The sequence below is a fragment of the Emys orbicularis genome, chromosome 1 (assembly GCF_028017835.1).
Source record: "Emys orbicularis isolate rEmyOrb1 chromosome 1, rEmyOrb1.hap1, whole genome shotgun sequence".
Taxonomy (NCBI): Eukaryota; Metazoa; Chordata; order Testudines; family Emydidae; genus Emys; species Emys orbicularis.
The window spans coordinates 201169335-201184144 of record NC_088683.1 but is presented as its reverse complement, the minus strand read 5'-3'; the positions used below and the strand labels follow the sequence as shown (position 1 = coordinate 201184144).

Here is a 14810-nt window from a genome sequence, read left to right as displayed (position 1 = left end):
AAGGAGGGTCCCAACTATGGGAAGGTTTCCCTCTGCTCCCGTTGACCACTCTCCTTCCCTGAGCCTTTCATCCTCCTTAACAGTGCAGGGGCTGTCTGACCGGAGGTGGGACAAATCTAGTGTCCCAGAAAGCCTCATCAACATACCTCTCTGCTTCCCTTAGGTCCTACAGTTCCGCTATCCTGGCCTCCAAAGCCCGTACGTGGTCTCTGAGGGCTAGGAGCTCCTTGCACCAAATGCACACAAACACCACCCACCCATAGGGCAGGTAATTATACATGCTACACTGAGCGCAATGAACAGGCTAGCCCTCACTCTGCTGCTGGGCTTCTACCTGCATTCTGTCCCACAGCTATCTAGGTTAATGAAAGGGTTTTTGTTTAAAACAAGAAGTTTTGATTATAGTTTGGTTTGAAGAATGGCAAGTGTACCTTGCCCCCTTCCAAACTCCCTGTTAGCGGCCCCTAGTTGCTTGCTCACAGCTTTATAAAACCCGGGTCTTCCTGATAGCCCCACCCACTGACTAAGGCTCAGCCAATGAACAGAGGCTTCTAGATTTCAAACCTTGTTTACAAGCTCACAGCTTCCAACTGCCAGCCACAGCACATGGTCCTTCAAACAAACACACACACACACACAAGCTCAGCACAGGGCAAGTAACCCCCAAACACACACTAGACAGCCAGATAGTTGATGGTGGTTTGTTTAAGAAAAGCAGATTCTCCCATCCCAGGAGATGAGGTTTTAAAATCAGAAGCGCTGGCAACACTGCAGTAGGCTCCCAGGCCCCAACCCCCAACCCAAGGCTAGGCTAATACCGCCCAGCCCCGACCACTCCCACTCATCTCGGGGCTCAGCCGGCCCGCGGGGGCGGGTTCCCGGCACGGTTGCTCATTTTAGACACAAATTTAACTCACATTCCCCTCCCCCGAGTCGGCCCGCGGCGACACCCCGGCCCCGTGAGGGTCCCAGCGCGAGCCATGGGGCGGCGCCGACACTCTACCCCGCCAGCCAGGCCTGCAGGCCAGGGACGCGCCACACCTCGCAAGTTTGCGGGGGTCTCGCGCGCCCCTCCGCTTGGAGGCTCGTGAGCGTTTATATACGTGACAGCAACGACCCCGTCTCACTGCCTCGCGCACCCAGCGCCACGCGCAGCTCAGCTCTCCCTCCTCATCCCCCCCCCAACTTCCGGCCCCGGGCGGCGCAATGCGGAAGAGATGGTCGGACCAGAGCGGAAGTGAGGTAGCCGCTGTCGCCGGCAGCAGCAGGAGGCGCCCCGGAGGTGGCGGCGAAGCCGGTAAGGGGCCGGGGCCTTGGAGGCTGGGGCCTGCGGGGGACGGGGACGGTGTCACTGCGGCCCGGGGCATGGGGGGAGGCTGCGCTGCTCAGCACCGGGTGCGACCGGCGCGGGGCTGAGGGAAGCGGTGCCGCAGCAGCTGCACAAGATGGTGGATCATTGAGCATCAGCGGCACCCACACGGTCCGTCCGCCCGCCGGGGGAGATGTTTGGGTTTGTCTGTCCGTCCCCGGGGGAGGGGCAGGGCCGCTTGTCTCCCAGCTCTCGGGTTTGCCTGTCCCTGCCTTGGGGGGCTTCTGCATCCCCCCCTCCCCCCCCCGCGTGAGCTGTTCACCACGCACGGCCCCCGGGCATTATCCCAGGGAGCCCCGAGGGGGCCGCGCCCGGGGTGACCTCGCCCGTGTCTCGTCCCTTCCCCTCCCCGCCGCTCCGGCGCTGCCGTTCGTCCTCCGCGGCGTCTCTGGCCCTAGGAGGGGAATAATCCGAGCATGGCAGAGCGCTCTGTGCCCGCTGCGCCCCCTCCCCGTGAGGAGACAGGTAAATATCGGGCCCTTTCTAGAGAAGGGAATTGAGAAATGGAGAGGCTCAGGCCGTATTGCTAGGATAAAAGGTAACCCAGATGTTTTTAAAAGGCCTTGCCCTTGTTACTAACAACACGTTAGATTGCTATAATAGTGTTCTTTATTTTACTTGCTTTTCCCCTTTTGTGCTTTTCCCCCTATCCTTTTTGTTTTTATTGTTTTGTGTGATTAAAATTAGCCAAATGACTCTGAGTTCACTTTTATTTATAGTCTCTTTAGGGAGTCTCATCTTCTGGTTTCTAGTCAATTTCACTAGCATAGTGTTGTAATGATTGAGAGGAAGGTTTAAATCCAAACAAACCACAACAAAAACCTGTATCCATTAAAACGACAGTAGTACCAAAAACATTTCTGTCACCACTAAGTTTTGTAAAAATAAACAGCTTTTGGGCTTAAACTATTGACAGTGTCCCTTTGGTCAGAGTCACTAATAGAGCTAGCTAAAAATGGAACCTATCTGGGCTCCCAGTCACCTACTTTCATCATTAGGTAGTTGTCACTCTTTTTGCTCAGTGTGATCTGTTTGTCAGTGACTCCCTCTCATCCAAGAAATCATAGTCTGTTAACAAAACCATTTCACAAACATTATTTAACTTGGTGAAATTTGCAAATGAGCTCTTTTAAAAGTTGCTTATTTAAGTGCTTATGTTCTAAAAACCAACTCATTGTAATGCTTGTCTATAAATATCCCTTGAATACATTTTTCTGAGCAAACTGAGCTTTATCCTAAATCATTCAGCCCTTGTGTGGGTTCTGTCTGTCTTCCTCATGACATTTCATGTCTTCACCCTTCTTCTCCACCCAACCCCCAATTAGATACTCTCTTAAAATACCTGAGTGAGGATAAGAATTGGGGCTGCTTTGCAGTGAGAACCCTGAAGGTACAGAAGCTTTCACTAACATAGTCTTGTATTGGACAGAGCTGCCTCTGATAAAGGAAAAATGGCTTTCAGCAAAGGATATCGGGTCTACCACAAACTGGATCCACTTCCATTCAGTGTGATAGTGGAAACCAGAAATAAGGAAGAGTGCCTCTTGTTTGAGTCTGGAGCTGTGGCTGTCCTCTGTAAGTCAATATGTTTTATTAAGTACAATGTGAAAAGTTGACTGACATGAAAATGCATTCTATCAACTATATTTTTATTTATATTTATTTTTACTTAACTTACAGAAGATGAAGATGACTTGTTACATCACTTAGTCTGTTCTTTTCCCGGTGTTAGATTATTCTTTTTTATACAGTAACTAGTGTTCAGTCTACTTTAAAATGAGTAAAATGGCAAGGTTTTTCTACCTGCTTAAGAGTGAATTCTACAGTTTAAATGACTTTTCTGTCAAAGTTTGTGTTGCCTGACATTTATCCTACATTTTCCCTGTATTTATTTAATTCCATTACTCCTAGTTATATTTTGTTCATCTTAATACAAATTCCTCTTCCTCTGTCAGTGCCATGCAGTTATTTTTCCAACTAATCAACTGTATTTCCTCACAAAAATTCCATATTTCTCATTTCTGTTTATTTTCTAAATTTATTTGTTATCTCTGATGGTTTTCATTTCTTAATCTTCAGTTTTGTTTGTATTATTGCTTTGTCTTGTTACTTTCTATAATAATATATTGTCCATTTCCATTCCTGAGGCCTGTTAAGAAATCACAAACGTGCATATATGCAGTACATCTTAGATTACCAGTAAGTAAAAATTTTTTGGAGAAAGGTATTTTTACATAGCAGTCACTTTTATAAATATTCAGTGAAGACTATATAAAATGATCAGTGTAATTTTCACATGAAAATATTCACTGATTGTTTTTGAATCATTTAATCTCTCATGAGCATTTGGCATCTGCAGAGTGACATTCGATAGATGCAGTTGTAGGTCTATAAGCCATTTCAAGGCCTCTTCTGTAGTGTGGTGGGTATCATCCAATTCACCTTTGAATCCATGTTTGGGGTACTGAATTATGATGTGTTTGATGGTTTGGATGTTCTCACCGCAGTTGCATGAAAATGAGTCTTTGATTTTACACTTGTGCATCAAGTAGTTGTATCTTCCATGGTTTGTTCAGATGCAGCTCAATGTGGTCCAAAGTCTGCGTGGCAGGTTGAAACCAGGAGGGCGGCTTGTTGGGTCATTAATAATAAACTTGCTTGGAATGGTAGATGGGGTCCAGATGCTTTGCCGTTTCCAGGCCGCATCCATAGACACGAGGTGGTCATGAGTTTTCATGATTTCAGGCATTGTTGGGGTATGTTGTTCTCCATAATCTGCGAGATGGGAAGGTCTGGGTAGTTTTTGGTGCATTTAAGTTCTTGTGCTGTGGCTATATCTTGATGGATAACTAGAGATTTGATGTTTGCTAAATAGAAAGCCATGGTAGAGGTGTAGAGTTCCCGTGATGATTCGGCTGCCTATCCACAAGTTTGGTATGGAAGCGTCTCGTCCACGCCAGTGCACAGTACTCTGCAACTGAGTATGCCAGGGCCAAAGCTAATGTTTGTAGCACCGGGGCAGTTGATCCCCAGCTTGTTCCCACTAACTTCTGAATAATGTTGATGTGAGTCTTTGCTTTAGAGGCTACTTTTTAAAGGTAGTCATGAAAGGTGAGTGTGTGGTTAAGAATGACATTGAGATATGTTTGCTTTGGGTCATAATGCACAGTTTCACCACAAAACTCAACAGTTAGTGTTTTGTGTGATGTTGTCAAGGTAGAAAGAAGAGACTACCTATTTGCTCGCATTTGTCTCAGCTGCACCTTGCCTCCATGATCTTAAGGTCAGATGTAAGGGTCACTTCAAATTCAAAGCTATGGGCCTGAATTGCGAATGCCAAATCATCAGAATACACAAACTTCTGCGCTATCATTTCAGGCATATCGCTCATGTATACATTGAAGAGTGTTGGAGCAAGTACAGAGCCTTTTGGTAACCCATTATTCAAAGTGAGCATCTTACTGGCTTGACTTCTGAGGGGTATGCTCATGGTGTTCAGCAGCCTGAAAATCTGCACACAGGGGATCTCTTTGGCCAGCTTCAGTAGCAGATGACCCTTCCAGACTGTCATATCCTGCTGACAGATGGATGAAAGCAGTACTGGTCTTGAGTTTTCATTGGAATATAGCTTTGATGTTTATAGTGAGGGCCAGGACCTGGTCACAGCAACTTCTATGTGGTCCAGCTTGCTGCTTGGGTTGGTTTGCAACTTGGGCCTGATTTGGTTTAGAATCATATGCTCCATCACCGTGTAGGTGGTCCTCAAGAGGGAGATTAACCTGTAACTAGAAGGGTGATCTGCAGGTCTTCCAGGCTTTAGGAGTGAAATAACCTTGGCTTTTCTCCACACACGGGGATTTCACTGGTCTTCAGGATGTTGGTGAAAAGTTGCATCAGCTATTTCCATGCCAGTGGACTCAGGATGGGACACCATCTTTTCCTGCTGCTTTTCCCAATTTCTTTCATCAATCTCCTTACCTGTGAATGGTCCAGACCATTGGAATGCTGGAGGGCATGTGGATGTCACCTGCCAAAGTCAATGCTGGACTTGTCTGCGATACTGTTTGTTCACTGGCTGTTTTGATGTCCACAAAACTTTAGGAGTGAGAACATTGGCTTTCATCTGCAGCCTAGTGGCACGTGAGGATTTGCAGCCTCAGCAAGTTCTAGGCATGTCTGCTCGAGTATGTGAAGTTTAGACCTACGCATTCAAGCCACCGTTTCTGCCTTGCTGGATCCAGTGATGCCAGGAGGACCTTTCAAATTTCTAGGTCTCTAGAATCATCATATTTGTGGAGGAGTCTGTGTTGCTCTGTACCTCTGGGGAACACCCTGTACCCCCCTGTTCATCCCTATAATATGGTTGTGTGGTAACCAATGCAAAGTTTGTCATGTTGAGTGTCTTCGGAAGGCTCCTGATGCACTGAGCATTGTTGTTATAGGTTGTAATTTTATGTATATAGTTATGAGACTGAAAATGTGTCCTCATGGCTTAAAACATGCGCAGGCAAAAACTCTCCAGGAGCAGAGGCCCAGGAAAAACTCTCCAGGAGCAGAGGGGCAGTTCACGCCTCATCAGGGCCATGTATGGGACAAGCCCAGCCTCACAGGAACAAAGGACGTGGCCTAGGCAGCAACAAAGGATCTATTGGACTCTTGAGTGAGTCACCCCCCTTCCCTTAGTCAGTTTGGGACTACAACGAGGTAATGCTCACCTGACTCTGAAAGGGGGTTGGGGGGCAAAGCCAAGAGGGAAGAAAAGACATGATAAAAAGGAGAGACGTTTGCCATGCGCGCGTGCGTGCGCGCTCTCTGTCTCTCTCCCACAGCCATCTACAGACACCACCACCAAGTGACTGAAGCGCTGATCAAAGGGGAGAGCCTGGCTGAAGCGCAGCCAGCCAGCCTGTGGTGAGAAGCATCTAAGTTTCTAAGGGCACTGAAACTGTTAAGATCAGCTTAGAATGCGTTTTGCTTTTATTATTTGACCAAATCTGACTTGTTGTGCTTTGACTTATAATCACTTAAAATCTATCTTTGTAGTTAATAAATTTGTTTGTTTATTCTACCTGAAGCAGTGCATTTGGTTTGAAGCTGTCAGAGACTCCCCTTGGGATAACAAGCGTGGTACATATCAATTTCTTTGTTAAATTGACAAACTCATATAAGCTTGCAGCGTCCAGCGGGCATAACTGGACACTGCAAGACAGAGGTTCCTGGGGTTGTGTCTGGGACCGGCGAGATTGGCTAGTGTCATTCGGTTGCACAATCCAAGCAGCAGCTGGCCAAGAGTGTCGACTCACGTAGCTGGGAGCAGCTTACGTGCTAGAGCAGGGGTCGGCAACCTTTCAGAAGTGGTGTGCTGAGTCTTCATTTATTCACTCTAATTTAAGGTTTCGCGTGCCGGTAATACATTTTAACATTTTTAGAAGGTCTCTTTCTATAAGTCTATAATATAACTAAACTATTGTTGTATGTAAAGTAAAGAAGGTTTTTAAAATGTTTAAGAAGCTTCATTTAAAATTAAATTAAAATGCAGAGCCCCTGGACCGGTGGCCAGGACCCGGGCAGCGTGAGTGCCATTGAAAATCAGCTCGCGTGCCGAAGGCGGCACGCGTGCCACAGGTTGCCTACCCCTGTGCTAAAGGCTGTGTTTGAACAGCCTGGGAGTGGGGGCTCTCACAGCAGAGCAGGGTAAGGCTGGCTTCCAGAGTCGAGGTTTGGAGTGACCTAGCAGATCACTGGTCCAGATAACACCAGGGGAACGTCACAGAGCTCTTGGCGCTCTGCAGCCCAGCAAGGAGTGTACAATGATTTGAGTCCCTGGGGGATGTTCTTCTTTTGGTGGAGATTAAGAGTGCAATAAAACGGTCACAAGTCTTTGGTATTGGGGAACTGTCAGAGACTGTGTTGTCCACGGTCATAGTAAAAGCGACCCAGTCTGCTGCTTTGACGTTCCAGCGCAGTGCTGGATTTGAGTAGAGAACTGGGATTTGAATGCCAATATGGTTCAGTATTGGTCTGTGCTGGCTGTTCTGGAATTCACTGAAGACCATCTGCAATACAGATATTGGTGTGCCTGTATCATCTTTAGAGATGAATGACACAGGTCAGGGCAATGTTGTCTACCCCATCTTGCAGAGGGGAAAGTGATGCACTGTTTTGCATCAAAAAGGAGGAGCATATCATTTGCCGACGCCCAGTGTGTCAGTTCTTCGCCTGCCATGCTGTTTGCTGCATAGCCCCATTGCATGTGGTGACTATTAAAATTGCCCATAACTACAGCAGGGTTCTGTGCATTCTGCAGAGGTGGTTGAGGCCACTGTGCACCAGCCTCTTGCAGTGTCAAATTTAACTGTATTCATATTTGAATAATTAAAAAATAAAATGCACTAAACATAAAATAATTCATCCTTGCAGCAGTCCTTGTTGCCATTTTAAATTAAACTCCATACTTTCAAGCTTCCTATATTCTGAAGAAATGCTTAAATTAATTTAAGATTTGATTAAATAATTTAAAACTATCAAATCAGTACTTTATTGCTGAGTAGCATTACAAATTCACAAACTTAAAATGTCATTATTTTTGCCATCTCTGGCAGACATCTCCATTGTGGTACAATGTGATTAGCCTTTTAGTGTTTTTCTCAGAAAGTGATTCCCTCTTGTCTGTAAGTAGATTTTTATATTTACTGAGCTTCTCTCTGTGTCTTCTTCCCTGTCAGCTCTGTAGACATAAGGTAGGGCAAGCTCTGCTACTTCAGGCACTCATCCCTTCGTAACCTTCCAGTAAGCGTAAAGATCCAGTGGGCTCACGTTGAGAGCTGCGCAGAAACACCAACCACTGTTCACACAGTTCTGGTGAGGGATGAGAGGTGGTTGCTTGCTGTGCTGATCAATGTTTTGTTGTGTGGCTGGGTTCTGCCTGGGACCTGCAACTCCTGGCGTGAAACTGACACCACAAGGAACTGAGTTCTCAGAAGCTGCCCTTAAATCCCAGATGCTGGCCCTTCTCCCCGAACGCCTGCATTCTCTCGTGGCCCTAGCCCCCTGAAACTTCCTCCCCGTGCCTGTTGGTCTCTTACTTCCAGCAACTGCATGTAGCTCAGTTGTGCAGCCTGCCTTGCTCACCTGCCACTGCGGTCCTAGTGCTGGAAAGAGCCTGGATCCATGTTATTGTTTTGATTCTACGATTCCGTCCGTGTTCTTGTTAATGTGGATTTCATAGAGCCCTACCATGGTAGAAAGTCCTCTTTTGCTCATGGCAGGCAACTGAAGAGTGGAGAGAGCCTCCCACTCACTCCCCTTGTTGATTCACTATAGAGGTGCTGGGAGGGAAGTCATCTTCCTGACCAGATAACTGCTGCTCTCTCTATAGTGCATAAATATTTCATGAAAACTCTTATTTTAAAAAATTGAAATGTAAAAGTGCTTTTGTTTACTAAATGGGATACAATTCTATAGCAGCCTCCAACAAAACTCTGAACACAGGAGCTGTAGATATGCTGACATTTACTGCTAAAGCTCTGAGAGCAGTGGTTTTCAACCTGTGGTTCACAGACCTCTGGGGGTCTGCAGACTGTCTAAGATTTCCAAAGTGTCCGCACCTCCATCTGAAATTTTGTAGGGGTTCCCAAATGGAAAAAGGTTGAAAGCACTGTCTTAGAGCAGCAGCTCTCAACCAGGTGTCCACAGCTCTGGAGTTTTAATAATATGTTGGGGGTGGGGCCTCAGAAATAAAAAGCTTGAGAACCCGTTTTGGGGAACCTTAGAGAGCATGTTTTGGGCTCCCTGCAGAGCAGTACAGGAGAGTGTGATAGCTTCATAGTAATGAATGACCTAGAAAATGAAACTGACTAGACACACGGGACTGTTAAATGCACAAAGGAAATATGTTTCCTCTAATTTTTCAATGATAATAACTTAACCTTGTTACAAGTAATACATAAAGTTAAACACGTCAGACATATAACTCTTGAACTGCATTCCTTTTGTTGTGCAACAATAACTGTTCCGAACCATTCCCATTACCTGTTTCCCCTTTTACGTTTTCCCCTCGACTGTTTATTTGAATGTGTTGTCTTAAATCACAAATTCAGTGCAGATACAACTTGCACTGAACATTACGCAGTCAGTGTATGAAATTTTAATGCTAGCATAGAGCGCCCAACTGAAAAGCCTCTGAGTCTTTTAAGGTTAATACTTTTATCTCTTCCTTTCCAAATGGGAGGGGGATGGGCTTCTGCTAAGATGGCATTTAAGGGGGTCCAGTAGGTTTGCATATCTTTCTTCTGGTCCAAGTTCAAATTTCAAAACCTGTGTGTTCTGGAAGGTGCAGTGTACTGTGAGGCTGGCATTACTGGAGCTTGTAAATTTCTTCTAAGACTCAGTACATTTCATTTGAATGTGTAGTGTATCATTGACACTACATATGCCCAAGAGTTATGGTTGTTAATGGACTTGTGGAGAACATAAAACTGCATTTCCTACTTTTGTGCATTTTAAATCCAAGCCACAACCATGTATTCATGTTTAATATATCATAAATTGGGATTATGAGGAAAAATACTTTTCTTACAATTTATTCTGCAGTGATGCCTGCTATGAATTCTACAAAAAGTTACTTTGTCTGCAGCACCCAGCAAAAGTATAGTGTGTGCTTTCTGTAGTTTGAGTTGATGCTGTAGTGGATTTAAATGTGCTTTTGATTTGGCTGCACCTGCTAGTTGTTTCGGCTACACTTTCCAGCTATTTAGGAAGCTTTTCTGCAGACACTCTTGCAATGAAAGAGACTGTTCTTTCTTCTGTTTCCATTGCTTGCACTGTGTGTGGAACATCTGGAGGCTTCTGGATTGGAATGGAGAGCTTTTGCTTATTCCTTCCTTGTGATTGGAGATTTGGAGTAGTAGTGCATTGCATAACTTCCCCCAAAGATAAAGAGCACAATTGCTGCTATTTCTGAAAAAAATTAAAAAATATATACATTTTGAGGAACTGCTGACGTGTGGATAAGAAGAAGGCTTCAAAAGAGAGAATAAAAAATGAAGGTTTAGGTCTGGAATTGGATTCTAGTTCTCTTCAGTTTTCAGTTCAAGGCCAGATCCTCACCTCCAAAGCTTCAAAAGATTTTGATCCATCAACTTTAGTGACCATCTCTATTCATGACTAGCCATGACAGCTACACTTTCCTTGGACAGAGCTGCTTGCAAAGCCCAGGACAAAGCGCTTGAAAGATAAAACATTCTCAGTCAAGGGGGTTCAACTGTAGAATGATTATCTGGAAGATATCAGACTAATTGATACTCTTCATATTATGCTGCAAGATGCTTCTTTTTGACAAAGCATTTGCACCATAACCAGGATAATAATGATAGATGACTTCTAGAAATTTTATTTTTCCAATAGATGTTCTGTTAATCAAGAAGGGAAGAAAAGTAGAAAACTCCTATAAGTAACAAATCATGCAGTTTTATTTTTGGAGGGAACAGCTCAGATCTGTGTTGTACATTGTACAAAACATGAGGAAGAAAGATGGAGTTAGCTCTTCTTAAATTGAGACATAATTTCGAATTATTAGGACTCAAACAAGACTATTAAAATTATTTAATCGGGACAAGTGACCTAATGAAACAGTGATGACTCAAAGACAATAACTTCAGATTCAAAATCTATATCTGGCAGCTCCATTAATCCAGATTCATTTTGTATCTACAGTTTAGAGGGATTAAATTATAGATGCAGCCAAGAGGAAGAGAAATACTTAGCATTAATGGATTTTCCCCTCAGACTTGAGTGGAACTATTCAGAAAGAAGAAAAATGTTTCTTTGAGGGATGAATTAAATAAGTAATACAGACGAGGAGTCTATGCACTGCGAAGCTATGGGTGACATAAATATATTTTTTCCTGTGATTTTGATAGCTCATTTTAAAGAGCTCCTAAATCAGTTAATTAATGGATTCTGATGTTGGTCTGCTTGAGATTGGTGCTTAAAGTTAGAATCTCTTGCTCATTTTATATAAGTTTAATTCAAAATTTTGGAATAGTTGCTTGAGTAAGATCCTTTGGTCCATTTCGTCTTTGCTCCTGTTTTCCCTTGTGTCTTTGTCTAATGAAAAGAGCTTAAAAAACAAAAACAAATCAGTAATAAGTGTGGAACAGTATGTAGCTTTCTCAAATGTGGTTGTAATTACTCTTTCCAGTTATTTGTCTTAAGGTATTCCTTACATATATTCTAGTAATTATAAGAGAAAAAATTGTAAATATCTGATTGTAGTGTATGCACAATCTATCCTCGTATCTCCTTTAAAACTTTTATTTTTTGTGAATGCTTTTCTCTTCACTGTACGATGTCTCCGCACCACTGTTTTCTCTAACTTTATACCATATACAGAGTCTGCTTTTTTACTTGTACAAAGCATTTTAAATACAGGCTGTATGAAAGACACTAAAATCCAGAGGGATGGAAAATATATTAAGAGTTTTATGGCTAATCTCTCCAGTCAGAAAATGATAGTTAAGGTTGTATACTGAACTTCAATCTTGCCCCTTGTGTGGATTCATTATGGTTAGGTTTGGCAGAATTCAAAATATTTTTTTTTCATAATTTTGATGGATATCAATGTTTATTTTTCAGCATTTTTTTTCAATTATCAATTTAAATTTTCACAGGTGTGCAAAACTATGGGAGGTCAGACTATTTAATGATCGTAGATGTTAAAAGTAAAACTTTATAGCTGTTGAAACATTAATTGTCATAATATACAAAATAAACAACATTAAATCAAACTCTGAATTCTCAAACAGCATTTTTTTTACTTTGCCTATCTGTAAATTTCGATTATCATTGGTGGAAATATTTTTTCATTGATTTATGTGTGTACCGTGGAACTGACATTTACCAATTAAAATCTAATCCCTTCCAAGCCTGATTATGGTGCAGTATCACATGAGCCTGTGTTAGGTTTGAAATAACACAATATAAAAGTTTGCTTATAATTCCTTAGATACAAATGTGCATCATCTTTTAATATTTTCTTATGGTTTTCTACTTAGATTATATTTGTTAGAATGTTTCAGTGTATCTGTATTATCTTAAATATTTTATATAAATTCCTTTTTATTTAAGGTATGTGTTCTGACTTCATAAGCATCCATGTGATATATACTTTTCAACCAGCCATTCAAATTTGCTTCAGTACAATGCAGAGGATAAGGCAGTTAACAATAAAAGTAATTTTGGTGGCCTGTATGTTTCATCATGTAATCTGACAACTAGACCAAGAAATCAAAATTGCTGAAGAGATGGTTGATTGTGATAATATAATGTAAAAATCACGTGGTTGATCTACATATTCACTTGTCTGATTGTGGTTTTGTTTCCACTAGAGTGTCAGTAGTTGAAAGAATTTAAATTTTCCAGATTAATGAACTGTAAACTTGAAGTGGTATTATTCAAACAGGTATCTTTTTATGCACTTGTCTCTGATGTATCTTTATTCAGAACTCAATGTTTTTACTGGTTTGCAGTATTAAAATGTAATGGCTAGGATCTGAAAAATCTGTTTTTGTTGTTGTTGTTGCTTTTTTGTTTTTTGTTTATTTTATTACTGCATTGAGATCTTTGCTTTTTGATTCACTCCTCCTCCCACAATCTTGAAATGTGTGTGGGCTGTTCTATCCTTTAAATGTCTCAGCAATGAATAATGATATCACCACAATGTACTGAACTATGAAAGTGAAACTAAAAATCATGCCTAATAAGTTCAAAAGGGAAGATACAAGCTATGCTCAAAATGGCTCAATCTGTTTATTTCACTCTTTTAAGCAAAGCATTAATGAAAATCTGCAGATGTATTCCTTAATTAAACCCAACCTGCTCCCATTAAAGAGGAGCAGTGTTGCCAACTCTAGTGACATTTTTTCCTAAGGCCTCAGCTCCTTGAGTCACTTAATTATGTAAGAACCTCAGCTGTAATTCAAAAACAAAAGTGTTTCTAGTCCTCCTAATTACAAAGACAAACTTGAAAACATAAATCCTAAAGGCTCAAAAACCTGAAGATGCACAAAATGAACCCTAAAATTATTAAAGTTCTCATGATTTTTTTTTGTAGTCCGACACAACTTTTTGAACCTTTTGAGGTGGTAATACTACGAGTTCTGCCATTGACTTAAACAGTAATTTTACAGCCCAACTTCAATGTATACCCCAAATTAAGAAACACAGTAAAAGAACTAAAAAAGAGCCACTGTGGCTTAACAACCATGTAAAAGAAGCAGTGAGAGATAAAAAGACTTTCTTTAAAAAGTGGAAGTCAAATCCTAGTGAGGCAAATAGAAAGGAGCATAAACGCTGCCAAATTAAGTGCAAGAATGTAATAAGAAAAGCCAAAGAGGAGTTTGAAGAACGGCTAGCCAAAAACTCCAAAGGTAATAACAAAATGTTTTTTAAGTACATCAGAAGCAGGAAGCCTGCTAAACAACCAGTGGGGCCCCTTGATGATTGAGATACAAAAGGAGCGCTTAAAGACGATAAAGTCATTGCGGAGAAACTAAATGGATTCTTTGCTTCAGTCTTCACGGCTGAGGATGTTAGGGAGATTCCCAAACCTGAGCTGGCTTTTGTAGGTGACAAATCTGAGGAACTGTCACAGATTGAAGTGTCACGAGAGGAGGTTTTGGAATTAATTGATTAACCTTAACATTAACAAGTCACCGGGACCAGATGGCATTCACCCAAGAGTTCTTAAAGAACTCAAATGTGAAGTTGCGGAACTGTTAACTAAGGTTTGTAACCTGTCCTTTAAATCAGCTTCTGTACCCAATGACTGGAAGTTAGCTAATGTAACGCCAATATTTAAAAAGGGCTCTAGAGGTGATCCCGGCAATTACAGTCTAACGTCTGTACCGGGCAAATTAGTCGAAACAATAGTTAAGAATAAAATTGTCCGACACACAGAAAAACATAAACTGTTGAGCAATAGTCAACATGGTTTCTGTAAAGGGAAATCGTGTCTTACTAATCTATTAGAATTCTTTGAAGGGGTCAACAAACATGTGGACGAGGAGGATCCAGTGGACATAGTGTACTTAGATTTCCAGAAAGCCTTTGACAAGGTCCCTCACCAAAGGCTCTTACGTAAATTAATCTGCCATGGGATAAAAGGAAAGGTCCTTTCATGGATTGAGAACTGGTTAAAAGACGGGGAACAAAGGGTAGGAATTAATGGTAAATTCTCAGAATGGAGAGGGGGTAACTAGTGGTGTTCCCCAAGGGTCAGTCCTCGGACCGATCCTATTCAACTTATTCATAAATGATCTGGAGAAAGGGGTAAACAGTGAGGTGGCAAAGTTTGCAGATGATACTAAACTGCTCAAGATAGTTAAGTCCAAAGCAGACTGTGAAGAACTTCAAAAAGATCTCACAAAACTAAGTGATTGGG

General features: G+C 42.2%; 1 protein-coding gene across 1 annotated transcript in view; it reads left to right on the top strand.

Moving 5' to 3' along the window:
- Window positions 1-1259: 1259 nt before the first annotated feature.
- The window catches only part of SYNJ1 (synaptojanin 1), a 107676-nt gene continuing 94125 nt past the window's right edge, over window positions 1260-14810 (top strand). Inside the window, exons 1-2 of the mRNA XM_065423535.1 lie at window positions 1260-1297; window positions 2799-2944. Of these exons, the coding sequence (XP_065279607.1) occupies window positions 2821-2944 (124 nt within the window). The 5' untranslated portion in view covers window positions 1260-1297; window positions 2799-2820. The remainder of the gene's footprint in view (window positions 1298-2798; window positions 2945-14810) is intronic.